The sequence below is a fragment of the Necator americanus genome, chromosome X (assembly GCF_031761385.1).
Source record: "Necator americanus strain Aroian chromosome X, whole genome shotgun sequence".
Taxonomy (NCBI): Eukaryota; Metazoa; Nematoda; class Chromadorea; order Rhabditida; family Ancylostomatidae; genus Necator; species Necator americanus.
Genome location: NC_087376.1, coordinates 22,722,580 through 22,738,404, shown reverse-complemented (window position 1 = coordinate 22,738,404; position 15,825 = coordinate 22,722,580). Strand labels below are relative to the sequence as shown.

The following is a 15,825-nucleotide window of genomic DNA, read 5'->3' as shown; positions in this document are numbered from 1 at the left end:
GTCCACTCTGGGAGAACGCAACATTCTTCCAAAAACTCATGGGACTAGAGTCTTGCAACCTGTCCATGGGTTTTAAAATTTTACGCAAATGAAAAAATAGAGTCATAGTAATAGAAAAGTGTCTCCTGATTCCGGAAAGCCTAGTACGGTAGCGCCAAGAAAGACGGGGTTGCAGGAGTCATAGGCTACCGAAACGAAAAAGGACTGGGATGACGATCTCTACTTACAACGCACGTACGCTTGCTTAGGAAGCGGTCATCGAAGATCTGATGATGCAAGCCAAGAAGATTAAGTACGACGTCATCGGGCTGACCGAGACAAGACGACGCCACCCTCTCAACGCCGCATATGAAACTGGAGAAGAACTGTTCCTAGGAACATGCGACAGTAGAGGTGTTGGTGGAGTTGGCGTCCTCGTCAACACGAGTATGGCAAAGAAAATCGACTCTTTCGAACAACTAACGACCCTAATCTGACGTCTGCGGATGAGAAAATGTGGTCCAACACCAGCTTTGACTATCTTCATCGCTTAAGCTCCAACAACAAGCTACGAAAAAGAAGAAGTCGAAGCTTTTTATATGGACCTGGCGAAGTTCTACCGAGAAGATCATGCCTTCTACAAATCATAATTGGCGATTTCAGCGCCAAAGTTGGCCCAAGAAGAACGCCTGAGGAACTTCACATCCGGATCCTTTGGCCATGGGCCTACGATGGAATGACCAGGGGGAGAGGCTCACCGAGTTCATCATGACGACTAAGACCATCCATGGAAACTCGCAATTCCAGAAGCCCTCCTCTCTACGCTGGACGTGGGAGTCACCCGGTGGAGGGTACCGTAATGAAATAGACCACATCATCGCCAGTAAAAGGTTCTGCCTGACGGACATCGCTGTTGTACCAAAGTTCTATACGGTATCGGACCATCGCCTCCTCCGAGGAAGATTTTCCTTCACAAAGAGAGCAGAGAAAGCCGCCAAGTTCAGAGAGAGAAATCCCAGGACTACCATCAACTGGGATCTCTTCGCTACGCTAGCCGGCTTTTGGGAAGATTTCACACTGGACAACATCGACGTGGAATATGACTGGCTCGTTGAACACCTTCACGACTGCACGAATAAGACGGAGTTTTAAAAACCATCAAGAGACGCCTTTCTCTTGAAACTCTTGAGCTGATACGCCAGCGTGGAGCAGCACGAACCACAGGGAACCAAGAGCTCACGTCCGAGCTCTAAAGTTTCGCAGAATGACGATAAAGGAAGGCCTTAAAGAGAGAAGAGCAGAAGTGCTGGCTGAAGCCGCAGAGGCGAGGAAAAGCATCCGTTATGCCCGTCGAGACTTTGCCAGTCGCAAGACAAGGATGACTGCTCTCCGGAACCCGAAGGGAACAACCATTGCATCGAGAAGGAGGATGGAGAAAATTATCTACGACTTCTACTCTGATCTCTTCGACAGCCATGTCCACTTGCCTCCCCACTATCTGAGAGAAGACGGACATGTCATTCCAAAGGTTCTCCCGTCCGAAATACGGCATCCTATCATGTCGGCAAGAAATCGTACGGCAGCCAGTCTCGACAAAATAAGACCAGAACACCTGAGGAACCTTCCGCCAGTACTCATCAACACTCTGGCGAGTTTCTTTACACGTTATCTGTCGGGATGCAGTGTTCCTAAAGAGTGGAAGACAAGCAGGACCGTGTTGTTGTATAAAAAAGGAGATCCACATGACATTGGAAAGTATCGCCCAATCTGCATACTGTCCGTCATATACAAACTCTTTACAAGAGTGATCCTTAATAGGATTGAAAAAGTCTTTGATGAAGGACAGCCATGCGAGCAAGCAGGGTTTCGAAAAAGGTTCAGGACGATTGACCACATTCACACTGTTTCGAAACTCATCGAGGTATCACGAGAGTACAAGATGCCGCTCTGTCTCACCTTCATCGACTTGAAGAAGGCCTTCGACCTAGTTGAGAATGAAGCGGTCATGGAAGCTTTGGACAACCAAGGCGTCCGTACTCAGCACATTAAGGTACTTCGAGAGTTGTAGAGCAACTTCACGACCGGAATTTCGCCATTCCACAAGAATATCATCATTGAGGTGAAGAGAAGGCTTCAACAGGTTGATACAATCTCACCTAAAATATTCACCCTCGAGAACGCAATGCAAAAGTTGGAATGGGACGACATGGGGTGAAGGTTGATGGTCGGCAGCTACACCATTTATGCTTTACTGATGACACCGTGCCGATAACACCTAGCATCAACCAAGCGGAACGAATGCTGACCGAACTCGACGAAACATATGGATGCATCGGTCTTCAGCAGAATCTGCAAAAGACGATGATCATGCGTAACCGATGGGTCTCGGATGCCCCATTCACGCTCAACGGAACGAACATATCCGAATGCATTTTCTGACCCAGGTACGTTTACCTAGGTCGGGAAATGAACATGATGAACAGCCTGACACCCGAGTTGGGCAGGAGGAGACGAGCAGTTTGGGGAGCGTACAAGAGCATCGAGGATGTAGTGAAGAAGACCAAGAACGCTTGGCTCCGTGCTCACCTCTTCAACACCACCGTACTTCCTGCTTTGACCTATGCTTCGGAAATCTAGGCAGAAAGAAACGCGGTGAGCGCCATTAAATGGGCAGTTGAGAGAGTGATGCTAGGAGTATCCCGTTTCACGCAATTGAGGGACGGCATTCGAAGTTCTCCCCTACGTCAGCGATCGAAGATTGGGGACGGCGCCGCATTTCCCAAGGAAAGTAAAATAAGGTGGGGCGGATACGTGATGCGCTTTAACGACAACATCTGGACCAGAGCCGGGAGCGAGTGGGTTCCCCGCGATACAGGAAGACCGCCGATCCGATGGTCAAATTTGTTCAAGAAGTCCTTAAAAGAAAATTATGATGCTGTTCGTTTCCCACGCGAAAAGAGGAACCACTGTGCGACTCTGGTACGCGATCGTGAAGAATGGAAGAATTACTGGCGCCAGCTCAACCACGTCGAAGATCAACGGGAGTCAAAGTGATCAAGGTGATTGAAGAGGTCAGAAATGAAATTTCAAGCTATTCGTTCAGAATCGACCATTCGGTAGAGCGGAATTGGAAATTTGGCAAAACGAATGCCAAAACGGTTGCTGATAACAGGAATAAAGTCATCATCGACCAAAAGTAAAAATATTGACTTTGTGGGTATTGAACCTGCATCGTCCCATTATCACATGGTCAAAACAAGTTGTTGATTTCTCAGATTTTTTCTATCGTTCCTCTGTAAGTCCACCTATTCGACCCACCTCACTCTTCTCTTTCTTTGTCGCATTTTGTGCTTTAATCAGTGTTCAGAAAAATTTTGCAGATTTTAGAATAAAAATGAATATACTTCAATACCAGTATTTCAACAAGGTGGGTGTGGTGCAGTCGGTTAGAGATCCGTTTTAGCCACACTGCCGATGGTTTGATACCTCTCTAGTGCAAACCAAGCTTTTCATCCCTCTGTTGATGATAAATTGATACCAGACCTGTCTGTGAGGGTAAAAACAGTGACGTGATTATCGGCTTTCCCTCGTTAGTCACTGTATAGCCCAACACCCGTTCCAAAATCCCAACGATTACGAATTGCAGTAAATCGCGTTGGCGCATCCCATGTGGATTGGTACGCTAGTGAATTTATCCCTTTATCCTTTTACTTTTGCCGAACAGGACGTTTTTTCAAGAGTAGAGCCTACATTAATGCAGCAAAGAGTCCGCTGTAAATTGCTTTGCAATATTACTGCTTGAGCTTGTACTTCTCGATAAATTTGCGGGAAAGATTGTACCTGGTAAGCGTCTTTGTAAATAGTGTATTCGCGTATGATCAGCCTAAAACGTGTTGTAACGCTTTGCCGCGACACGTCGTAAAAGCATGCATTCGTTGAGTGCTGACTCTCTGCAGTGAGCGAAAAACTTCCTCTTTGATTGTTTCGATCTCTCTTCTTTCTGCTTTTTATGTTATTTTTAATTTTTTTAAAATTTTTCTAACACATAACAATGCATGAGTAAGATTACATAGTTTGAAGGCGTTTTCCATCAGTTTTTTCGTTTCTTTTGCTTCTAGAACGCTTCTAAGATATCACTTTGTAGAGATTTGATTTCTGGCCTTTTTTTTGTAGAACTGTGCCTAATTAGCCTTTTTCGGATGAAATGTAGTTGGGTAGGGGGACCCGTTAACGAAGTAAATAACTAAATCAATTGGGTTCTAAGACCTAAGCATTAGTCTTAAAGGATGTATGACATGTAATTTAAAGTTGCTAAGAGAAAAAGCAAGTTAGAGCGGAAAAAGCGGGAATAAGCGCGCTACTGAGTGCCCCCACCCAAACACGGTCAAGCGTGTAGTTGGGAAAAAGCCTCTTGAAAACTCCACAGAAAACCCTTAAGAAAACGATCTCACTAAGTCGTTCTTTCTAGTATAGCCCCGCTCGTAGCAGTGAAAAATTAGCTAGAAGAGAAATTAAAGAAACAAAATGGACGCTTAATAAATAAATCAAAATAATATAATATAGCAAATATTAATAGATACTACTATAAGTGAAAACAACAGAGAAAACATAAAACCATTCTCACACTATTTCCTACTTTTCCTATTTGCTATTTGCACACAAATTTACTCATCGGCAACGAAAACGAATGGTTGAAAGTTCGATCCCCGCCGGAATATTGATCTTTGCAGAACCGGAAAAAAAATAACTGAAAAGAAAATCTCACTAGCTGTTTTCTGAAGTTGTATTTAGAGCACTGTTCGCCGAATATAGGTGTTATTTAGAGGTCATTTTAGCGATTAGAACCAGGCTCCGACTGGAAATTACTGCTGGATTGGTCGGATTTTAGTAACTTGAAATAAATGCGAATAACGGACTACAGAAGAAACGGAAGAAGGCAGTCATAGCGGCTTTTGTAAGCGAAGATTTATGCTATGAAAGGGTTAAAACATCTTTTTCGGGGACCCTTTGGTTTTTTTGAAAGCCAGTTGAGAAAAGTGCTAAACTCTAACTAAACTTTTTTCCAGTTAGCTTTCTTTCTCTCAAAAGCTAGTTTTTCTCAACTAGATTTTGAGAGAAAGAAAGCTAACTGGAAAAAATAAATTACGAATTTTCGCTACGAATTATCGTAGCAGAAATTTTCCTCTACAACAAACTCTAAACCGAATTTGTCTTTATTAATTACGAGTTGAGTTATCAGACTTTGTTTGAAGTAATGCGGATTTTGATGCGTTGCTGTAAATCTGAGACTTCGCACTTTTTCCGTTACGAGATTGCGGTCACTGTTGAAAAAATCGTTGCCATATTTTGATAGAGCATCAAGGAAGACCCTTATCTGCAAATTTTGGTCTCTGTAGGTTTTATGGTTCTCTCAAAAGTTAGTTGAGAAAACTAGAAAATTTAAGGCAAAATTTAGAATTTTTCTCACCTAGGTTTCAAAAAAAAAATCCAGGAAAGCTAGAAGCACTAAACTTCGTAGAAATATGGAAGAAATCTCTCCTTCTAAAACGAAGCCAGCTTTATTGCATGGAAATCACTTCAAATCTCGTTATTCAGAAACTCGTTGGACTAATATTATTTATTTACTTTTTCGCATACACCAATGGTGCACCAGAACTTTGTCTGAGTCAGAATACCTTACGAAAAAAATTTACAAATTTTACTGAAACCGAAGCCCAATTTATTGTCAAAGGAAACTGGCGCTGGGTTTTTTTTGGGTGGGTTACAAGTCGAACATGTCGTTCTACTACTCCAGAAAGTGAAACTTCCTATTATGACATCTACTCCCCCATCCAGAGCGCTTATCCTTGGTCCAATTATCGATATCTCAGAGTTCGGACTGCCAACTTAGCCCAAGGCATAAAGAGCACGTTGGAACTAGGCGCGAATCTGATGGGGACCTCAAGCAAGAGAGTTCACCAACTTTAGTGATCCTCAAATGACTGACCATCACAAGAGGCAGTCAAGACCAAACCTTTTAAAAGATGTTAGACTTAGTAAGAGGATGTTATTAAGAAGTAGTTGAGAGAAGAGGTAATATGATGAAACAAATTAAAGAGAGATTTGACCGCAAGATATTAGTATCCTTGTTAGCGAATGAGCTTCAGTGAGACTTCATATGCAGGAGGAATTAAAAGAGTGGCCTCGCAGTAAGCTGAAAAAGATAACTATAGGAGAAACAGTGCAAGAGATGGAGAAATGTAAGAGACAACTAACAGGTATCATTGGTGAGAATCCGTGATCCGGTTCCATGCCCTGTACAAAGGCATCAGACATCAGAGAGTTGCTAGAATAAGAGGCATGCGGTTAGACATCAATATTGAAACACCGGCTTATGTCAGTTTTCTTCAAATTCATCTTGAACGTTCTATAGAAGAAGTTATTGAACAACACGGCAAAGTTTCTATGTTGTATTTTAGCGTAATTGTAATTGAAACCACCAGTTCTTTAACTAGTAGATCTAGAGCACCAATACTCGCTTAGTGCTAACTTGGTTTTGTTTCTGAGTACTCGAAAAAAGAAGATTAGGTTGTCGTGTATACGTCTGTTCCTCAAGCTGTTCATACCTAATTTTTTGAGACAATCCTCGTAGCTACTCACCGCCAGGTCTGCTGATATTCTTCTGAATAAAATACGGGTAAAAGCCTCCTGCACCGTTTCGAGTTTTGCTGTCTTTTCTTTGAAGGACTCCAAACAAAGAGCCATATTCGAGATGAGGTAAGACGAACGATTTGTATAGATGGGTGAGAATAGTTGGATTAATGGTGTGGCAATGCGGAATAGCCGTAAAAGGGAAGAGTATGCTTTTCTTCCAATGTGATCAATATGTTCTGTGAAGTTGAGGTTATCATCCACAACAATTCCTATGTCTCTTACAGATTTACAAATTTTAAGTTACTCCATTCATAATATACTCAGTCACATTCCCTTTACCTACATGCAAATCCAGAGACTTGTCGTAGTTAATGCGCATATCCCATTTGGAAGCCCAGTCGGACATTTTTGCCAGCGATGTCTGAAGTGCAGTGCATACTTCGAGTAGTTTTCGTCTTTTCGTGTATGCCCTAAATCTTAATGTCATCAGTGTACATTTGGACGCTAACGTGAGAAGAAGTTCTGAGCACATTAGGTACGTCGATAGTGTAGGTGAGAAACAAGAGAGGAAACAGGACTCCTTGTGGAACTCCGCTTTTGCGAGGGAATTTGGCAGAGTAATTGTGGTCAACTTTGACTGTCATACTTCTCATGTTATAATACAAGATCAACATCATTTTACTAATTTTATCCTTAATTCCGCCTGTAGATGTCTTTTTTCACTCAGTAACATAATCGAAATTGGTTTTCTGAGAGAGTAAAGAGTAAATTCGTCACTGTCAGATGAGAAATGTGCTCTTTACATTCTTTTTTGCTGAATGCAAAAATACAACTTACAGCGGTGTTTCATCACTGACCGCCTCAGTGGAAACAGTGGGGCACCACGTTGCCCTGTAGAATACTGAGACATTATGTATCAACAAGTTCTTCCATAGACTACGTAATACATTTTAATACGAAGTTACCTCTAGTCCGTTCCATTTATTTTATATAAAAGAATAGTACGGAAATTTGTAATGCTTATATTTGGTGGTCATGAGAGCGAGTTATATTTTTAGGAGGATCAAAATCCGTGTTTAGCCGCTTCCATAAGAAACATTTCATTTTTTTCATTCCATTACCTTCACAACTTCTATTATATTATTTATAATGCTTTATATTTATTTCGGTATTTGATGGTTTTTCTTCAAATTGACAGCTGAATTTGGATACCGGATACTTTTCCCTTTTGATTCCTTCTCTCATACTCAACATTTCCCATTTTCTTGATGGAAATTTTTAAACAATTTACTTTAAAACAAGACTGCAAAGCTTAGTTCAGAACGCAATGAATAATTTACATTCTTTTCTTGGTACTCACCCCCCCCCCCCTCTTATTTATCCTAACATCGATATCCTTTTTTTTGCTTAGCATTTTCCTAAACTAGTCCCGAAGCAGAAGGTGAGGAGTTATGCCAGCAAAATATTTAATAAATACTTCACACCAGAAATTTTTCTAATATTTTGCATCCCTGAATATGCGTTTGTTTTGAAATCGGCTGTCTCCTCCTCTTTTTTCATTGGTGTCTTCTTTTTTTCTCAGAATAAACAAAAGTAATGGAAAAGAGCTTTTAAGAGTGCTTAAGCGTATTCCTAGTGCACTAGCATACGGAAGAGACAGTGGAAATCTATTTAAAAAATCAGAAAAAAAGGAGTCAAAGGAGCTTCTCTCATACTGTAGAAAGAACTCACTTTACGCCAAATGTATGTGTTGAAAGGTAACGAAGCTGCGATTTCTATCCTGTGCATCCAACTTTATTTGTGGTGACTAGGTAGTTTTTGTATATACTTAAACTTGAACTCATACTTGAACAAGTCTTGTTCAAGTTCGAGGATTTAAGAGCCCATCATGTTGTAGGCTCCGGGTAGATGTGATGTTTCATGCTGCTCGTGAATACATAGAACGAATGAATAAAATGCGAATCTATAATAAATGCCGAAATCTTCGAACAGATTTATCGATGTTATGTCAGGTAAAGTAAACACACTAACACAATACAAAATGTTCAAGCCGAGAGATATTAGCAATATATATATATATATATATATATATATATATATATATATATATATATAGGACTTCAGCAGTAAACTGTTGTTCTCTATAGATGACTTATTTTGATCACTTTTTAATGACATACACTGGCAGCGCAGTTCGCTTGAAATACCTTAAAAAGAAATTGACTTCGACACAACGAAGTGTTGGGTAAGCTAACCTGATACTAGGCTCCAGTTTCGACCATTTCTTTTGAGATTTGGTGAATTTTATTTTACGGCTACCCACAAAAGGACCACACTGTTCGTTTATGTCGATGGGTTTTGGTGTTGCTAATCCGAACAGTACTGAAAAATAGATTCGAATGTGTTCCTAAAAATGTCTGCGCCCTCCATCCGAAGCGTATATCCAAACGTTAGGTTCAATGGTATCGCAAAATGTTAGCATAGCTTTGTGACCATGAGAAATGAAACATGAGAAGCCTACTTGGTTGGATGGCGCAGTTGTAGCTCATGAATGTTCTATCGAGATTAACCTAACAATGCAGTGACGAAGAGTACTCCCATGAGTGATTTCATTTGTATTACCTGCAAAAAATGATTATGAGATGTAAGAGATGTTTGAAATGCAAGTACAAGGTTTGAAAAACCTGCGAAAGGAACGAACTCAATTTTAAAAAGCATTGAAAAAATATTTGAGTAGACGAACATTACGCATATTAAACTGTTGACTTTATATCCCAAACATTAACTGATAACATATCTTCGTCAAGATTTTAGAGAATTGGAGGCTGACTTGTATTTGTGGGAGAGAAATACAGTAGCAGAGAGATAATGTTCAGACATGCGCAGGTGTACGACACGATTCAAACTGTTTCTGCCTTGTTTAGCAGTTTCACGGTGGTACGAAATCACAAGCATTCTATGTGACGAATGTGGGCATAGCTCTGTTTTACATGAATTCCTGCGCAAAGCCTTCAATCAAGCATTCTCTGAGAAACGATGGCCAAAGTAAATAGCACAAACGTTAATTAATGGCATCAGCCTGTTTCGGTAAATGCAAAGGTTTGATGTGATCCGAAGCCAAAACCCATATATGACTTCTATCTAAGAAAGATAAAACAGAAAATCAAAGTGAAAGTTCTATGCTCTGTACTGCGTATGCATTGGATTAAGAGGAAGTTGTTCTAGGATTAAACATCTATGGCCCTCACGTCAAGCTTGCATGATAACTGCAGAGTTTTGCGATCTTAAACGTGATCTTCGTTCGTTTTCCGTTGTAATGAGCTCTGTGGTTTATATCTTTACGTTCCAGAGGGGTCCCGTATACAAGTCTGATTGTAACCTGCAAGTGGTGGCCCTGTTTTACCAAGACGCAATCAGGCAGTTGAGTATACGCAGTGGAAAAGTTCGAGCTATATAATCTGCACTGTCATATGGCAAAAGCTTCCTACACATTGCAAGAAGGCACTCTCGTCCAGCGCCATACCAAAGTCCATACTCAGGAAGATCGAATGCCTGAGGGAAACATGGGATCTTTGACAAAAAACATAACACTGAACTGCCGATGGCTGTCAAGTGAATTTTATCAACCCGCTCTATCCTGACTTATGTGATGTCTAAATACACTGTTTGTTGCATTGCAGGAAACACGGATCAGAGATCGCCCTCTCATCAGTATCAGCAACTACACTATCTACTGCGACGGTGCTGATATGCGCTAAGACCACTACTGCATTTAACTCTTTAATGAACTGTATGTGGTCGACTCCCAACGACGAAGTCAAGCTGCGAGTCCGCCTATCTGCAATTCAACTCATCATGATGTACGAATAAAAGACTCGGGCAGCACCAGCAAACGAAGCTGCTTAGACGGCTGCTTGGCTACCTTTGGCCTAAGGTATGCCATAATGACGATTTTACGCGAAAGATTTTACGCGATTTTACTGCCATCGAAAGTGGTAGAAAATCAACGAGTTCTGAGGGGTTTGTCGGGTTCAAACTAGAAGGAGCCACCTGGCCGAAAATGGAAGTTCTAGACTGAGGTGGTGAAAGAGGACTTGAGGACGCCCGGTGTGGATAGGCAGTTTAGGCAGGCGTAAGATTTGGCAGAATACGAAGCAGCGACAAATGGATTGATTCTGTGCGATCTATCGCAGAAGATCGAGAAGCGTGGGCAAAGCTATGTTCAAGGACGACACATCTCGGCAAAGATGTGGGTAATCACATCAGACGAAAATATCAACTCGCTGATTAAGTGAAGTAAGTCAAACATATAGTTACATCAAATTTTTGCAGTGATGTGTAGCAGGGAGATGGTTTTTCAATCATATCAAGCAAGTGTAAATGTAAGGATTGTTTTTTGCTTGCCGCTGTTCACCAGGTTTGGCGGAGAAATGGAGACAACAAAAAACAGTGAAAACAACGACAAACTTGGAGTGGGATTCACAGATAGCAAAAAGCTTAAGCTCGTAAACGTCGCAGTGCTAAACATAAGGAGCAGAAGTCATCCAACAACTCTTGTACTTCTAGTCGATAGGAAATCGTCCCGACACTAAAAAAAAAAACGAAATGGGACCATGGCGAGCTGCAGCAATGAACGATAGTAGCAGGAGTCCTCACTCAATCCTAACCGCCGCCCTCATCCGCACCGCTTCGAGCGCAATCGCTTGTGCAACTGCACCGTGCTTCATGTCGTCTTGACTCTACTATAGTTATCGTCGAGTAAAAGCGACATGAAACTTGGCGCAGTTGTGTAATTGGCTACACTCAACGCATCCTCATTCTACAGATCTGGAACTGAATGTCAAGCTATCATGTATAAGAAGGTTACTCCCCCTGTATTGCTTCTCGCTTCTCATACTGTGGAAATTATCCCGAAATGAGCTTTTTCGCCTCCATTTCTAACAGTATCCTTCATGTTCAGAAACTACTTTAACACTTCTATACTATTGCTGTTTCAGCGGGTGTTCGGAGCATGCAAGACTCTGCCCGCTATGTGAGCGATATCTTTGCTGTAGTGATCTTCATCTCCCTAATCGGAACCCCGAAAAAGCATTAATAGAGGCAAATTCATGTGATTCTATTTCTGCAAATTATGTACATGGTTCTTCTCGCTCTGCGTGAGTGTTTCTGCGCTTTAACTCGAGTAAAGCATCGAGCATGAGGAATGAACATATTAGTTTAATTTCATTTTCTCTTTAGAAGTAAAGTAAAGAAATAAGAGGAAGGAAGAGAACAGATCTCGTGAAAGATATCCTCAGAATATTTAGAATTCAAAGGTGGATGTCAAAGTCGAGAGCTTAGGAGGGGAATCTAGCGAAGAACAAAGTTCCTTCAAGCTGTTCGCCAGCTACGGTACTGCATAGACTATAAATGAAGGAGTAAAGAAAGATGCGTACATTGTTGCTCATACGTATACGCACGTCGTGCGAATAGCTAAACATCATGCCTGCAGTAGGTGGTCTCAGAATAGGAGAACGTGCTATCACACAACAAAAATTAATCAGCGAGCAATACGGGTCTGAAATTAAATCAGCTCGTACTTTGAAGGCACAGCATATAGTCTGTAAGGACGACAAGGAAAGGAAACCTACACAACAAAGAGACGGTCGATCCAACAATCAAAAAAACTAGAAAACCAAAAGTAAACCAAAGGAAAATTCGTTAGGAAGTAGATAATCTTCAGCTAGCCTTCAACAATCATTGTACTTCCATGGTCCTTTCAGACGCTCTTCGTTGACTATTCAACGTAAACAGATTTGCACGCCAAAGAACATTTCCTCCAGATTTCTGTGACTTTTCTCGAAAGCACTTTTGAGCAGTTTTTGTTCACTAGTACCAGTCTATTTTATTAAAGATCTTGAGACGGAATCCAGTAAAAGCAACATGTATACGGAGAAAGGTTTATGCATCATATAAGACACGAAAGGTTCAAGTAAACGTCACGTTACCTTTTCTAGTATTATTAAGCTTCATATAGGTAGTCAGGTTCAAATAGGAGGGAAACAGACCATTAGCTTTTTCGTCTGAAGAAAAGCAAAACATGTGATGCTAATTACCTTGCGAAATGGCTACGCTTTTCCACGAGTGAAGATATATTATTGCATAATGAGCCAATACTAAGGCTCTTTTGTGATTTATTGTGTGGTTTCTGGGTAAATGGAATGAAGGTGAACGATTATGAAGCCTATAAAACCTGCCACAGTTTAATTTCTAGTTTCGGAAGCATTTATCAATACATTGCCGCAAACAGGTTACTTCAAAATAGCTTACAATGCTCTAAGCTAGAGTAATGCATGAAGTATTCTGCTACAATTTCAAGCTGAAGATCTACCGAAGAACTAGTAAAATAATAACAACTCGCTGGAAGCAATTGAACTGAAGAATTGAATTGAAAAATTGAACAGTTGAAGAATTATATTCAACAGAGGTAACTGAAGAAAAATTGGCAATGTTCCTGGAATAGTTTAAAAGTAGAAGTATCTGAAATAGCAAAAAGCACACAAACCACATTATTTCTTCATCTCCGTTTCTTGAAGTTTTCACACCATGTTCTATTCAGGGTCAAGCATGTGATGGGGTTTTCCCAGAAGGAGTTCGTAAAGGGAAGGGCTTGCAAGGGAAGGCGGTCGTAAGGGAGTGTGCGCTGGACGGTAGTGAATGGAGGATAACATGATAACTAGGTCAAAATATTACGCAATATTAAATAATTATATACATTATAAAGTATTACTTTAAGTTCCTTCCGTTTTGACAATGTACAATGTGTTGACAATATGACAATGCGGCCACGCAGGTTCGACACCCCGCTACGTCAAAATATCGCAGAAGAGTTTGAAACTTGAAACCACTTCTAAAAGATAAACAGTTTAATTATACGTAGTGTTCAAGAGTTTAAAGAAAACGACTGGTGCCACCCTGGTTTTCAAAATCAACAAATTGAACTCCGCGATTTAACTGTGGTTTCCGTAGCATGTCAATTTCGTCATACGCTACTTTTGAGCAATATCCTCTCAGCAAATCAAACGAAATCCAAATGCGGAGACGTGCTCTACAATTGTTTAACATCTTGCAGTGGTGTTAAGGTGACTGCTAAGGTGGAACTGTGATGCACAACAAGGGTTTAACCTTTTGCATTATCTCTTAAAGGCAGACTAAGACAAAATTGAAAATGTGAAGGTTTTTCAAGAAGAGATAGGTGTAGAGGTGTAGGGTTCACGTTAATCATTTGGTTGCACTACTGTCCCAAACAGCGTAACTGAATATGGGTAGTAGAACGACGGGAATCTCCAACGCGTCTGCGACTCTGAATATTGGGGAGCTTCTAATGCTTACTCGTAAAAGTAAAAAGTAAAATTCCATCGTACAAAACTAGTCAGCCGAGCTAAGGAAACGATCTTCCAACTGGAGAATATGTTGGAAAATTTGGATTTGCATGAAGATGTTGGAGAAATCAAAATGGTTCTTAGCTGAAAGGCAACATATCACATTGACAGTTTTGAACCAATCTACAAGCTACACCTCTTAATTGAGGTGTATCTTGTAGATTGGTTTTGATCTTCTTTATTAACTAACAGCTAACGTTTCGGCGTTATCTCTTTCGTCAGAGACTAGAAAAAAGCTATCAGTGACTTATCCTCTCAAGCTTTTCACCACCCTCATCTGAGGCTCAAGGGTGCACTGTCTCCATAAACATGGCAAACCGCATTGCTGAGTTCAATTAGTACCCAACAAAGGTCTCTTATTGAAATCGGGGCTATGCAACTGAGCGGCGGTGCCACAGGGTAGAACAAGCAACAAAGATCCCTTTCTGCTTTCCTTTTATTTCGGATGGCATGAGCAATGCAGTGCGAGCAAGCTTACGACAGGCGGGTCTGCAAGACTCAGTCAGAGTAGTGGACATACCACCTGAAAACCTGAAGCAGCAGCTAGTCCGCAATCGCGCATATGACAGACTTTGTGAGACACCTAATTGCATTGTTCGTCCGAACGGGAGGCAGGGTGATTGGGTGGTATCGGGGGTTATCTACCTAATCACCTGTCACTTATGTGGGGCTGAGTACGTTGGCGAAACAGGAAGATCACTATGGATCCGCGTCAAGGAGCACCTAGACGGACTCGTAAAATCAAAAACATTATCCCCTTTAGGTGCTCATCGCACACAGTGTCATGACAACACCCCTTTCAAGATAGCTGTCACTATCTTAGCACGCGAATCAGACGTTCTAGCGCGAAAAACATTGGAAGCGTTTTATATCACGGCCAAAAGTCCTATCATGAATCGTAAAGAAGAATGCATCGCTGTGACCAGTGAGCTGGCGCCATATCAGGACCTTTGCGGGTTTTGACCTACGGGGTCAGAGGCGGAGGCATCGTTACTAGTTAATACTAGCGGCGCAACTCTCACAACTGGTGGTCCGCTAACATCACGATTTCGTGGCTATCAAGGTGAGCGCTGGTCTGCTTTTCTGACCTTGCTTTTAAATAATCTGCTTGCCAAATCATATCTTGTGGGATGACGAGGCGTTTAAGAGAGTAGATTACACGTGTCTTTGATTTTTCCAGGCTCTGAAGAAGGCGACGACGCCGAAACGCTACCCAGAATAAAGATCAATAACAATCTTGGTTCTGCTTAAGAAAGTAGTACACAATCAAACTCTACGATGCCAAGATTCAAAGAAGGTCGAACTTGGAACCTACAGAAACCATTCAAACGATGAGCAAACTCAAAGGACAACCTAACGGCTTGATAAGGGGCTAATTGCTTTGTGGCCGCCATGCACTCATCCTTTCTGCGCATTTTTGGGCTTTTGGCGGTTATCCAAAATTCCTCTAGTATTCTGCGTGTTCAGTTCAGTTCATCTAGATGCTCCTCGATCTGAATATGCAGAGGGCGTTCCGTTTCCCCTATATAGTCGTCACCACACGAGCTGCATGTGATACGATGCTCCTGATACCATCCAATCACCCTCTCCTCCATATGGACAAACCACGCAGCTGGTGGTTGTGCAGAGTCGGTCATGCGCACGATTACTTACTAGCTAATGCTCGAGGTTCGCAGGTGGTATCTCTACAACCCTTATGTCGTTCTGTTACAACCCTTATGTTGTTAGAACAGCTTTGTGTAGAAAGCTCCCACCGTTCAGCTCATATAGTCGCGTATGTAACGAAGATAGA

General features: G+C 41.5%; 5 protein-coding genes across 8 annotated transcripts; 4 read left to right on the top strand and 1 right to left on the bottom strand.

The window, feature by feature from the left end:
• Positions 1-269: 269 nt before the first annotated feature.
• Positions 270-629, top strand: RB195_024896 (uncharacterized protein; the record flags this gene model as incomplete). Its single annotated transcript, XM_064212824.1, has 2 exons — positions 270-426; positions 535-629. The coding sequence occupies 2 exons, from the start codon at positions 270-272 to the stop codon at positions 627-629; spliced, it is 252 nt and encodes an 83-aa protein (XP_064068705.1).
• A 70-nt stretch (positions 630-699) lies between these two features.
• On the top strand, positions 700-1,131 carry RB195_024895 (uncharacterized protein; the record flags this gene model as incomplete). The annotated part of the gene is made up of 1 exon (XM_064212823.1): positions 700-1,131. The coding sequence occupies one exon, from the start codon at positions 700-702 to the stop codon at positions 1,129-1,131; it is 432 nt and encodes a 143-aa protein (XP_064068704.1).
• Positions 1,132-1,243: 112 nt separating this feature from the next.
• On the top strand, positions 1,244-2,616 carry RB195_024894 (uncharacterized protein; the record flags this gene model as incomplete). The annotated part of the gene is made up of 3 exons (XM_064212822.1): positions 1,244-2,029; positions 2,099-2,190; positions 2,424-2,616. 3 exons carry the CDS (start codon positions 1,244-1,246, stop codon positions 2,614-2,616), a joined length of 1,071 nt encoding a protein of 356 aa, XP_064068703.1.
• Positions 2,617-6,107: 3,491 nt separating this feature from the next.
• Positions 6,108-15,670, bottom strand: RB195_024892 (uncharacterized protein; the record flags this gene model as incomplete). Of its 4 annotated transcripts, none has more annotated exons than XM_064212819.1 (4): positions 6,908-7,082; positions 8,793-8,819; positions 8,868-8,994; positions 9,183-9,213. In XM_064212819.1, the coding sequence occupies 4 exons, from the start codon at positions 9,211-9,213 to the stop codon at positions 6,908-6,910; spliced, it is 360 nt and encodes a 119-aa protein (XP_064068700.1). The 4 variants fall into 4 exon arrangements, with proteins under 4 accessions (XP_064068702.1, XP_064068700.1, XP_064068701.1 ...); XM_064212820.1 differs by lacking the exon at positions 9,183-9,213 and adding an exon at positions 9,134-9,161; XM_013438822.2 differs by lacking the exon at positions 6,908-7,082 and adding an exon at positions 15,617-15,670 and having other exon boundaries at positions 8,774-8,819; positions 9,183-9,234.
• RB195_024893 (uncharacterized protein) lies at positions 14,484-15,284 on the top strand (the record flags this gene model as incomplete). The annotated part of the gene is made up of 3 exons (XM_064212821.1): positions 14,484-14,649; positions 14,797-14,958; positions 15,214-15,284. 3 exons carry the CDS (start codon positions 14,484-14,486, stop codon positions 15,282-15,284), a joined length of 399 nt encoding a protein of 132 aa, XP_064068699.1.
• Positions 15,671-15,825: the final 155 nt, after the last annotated feature.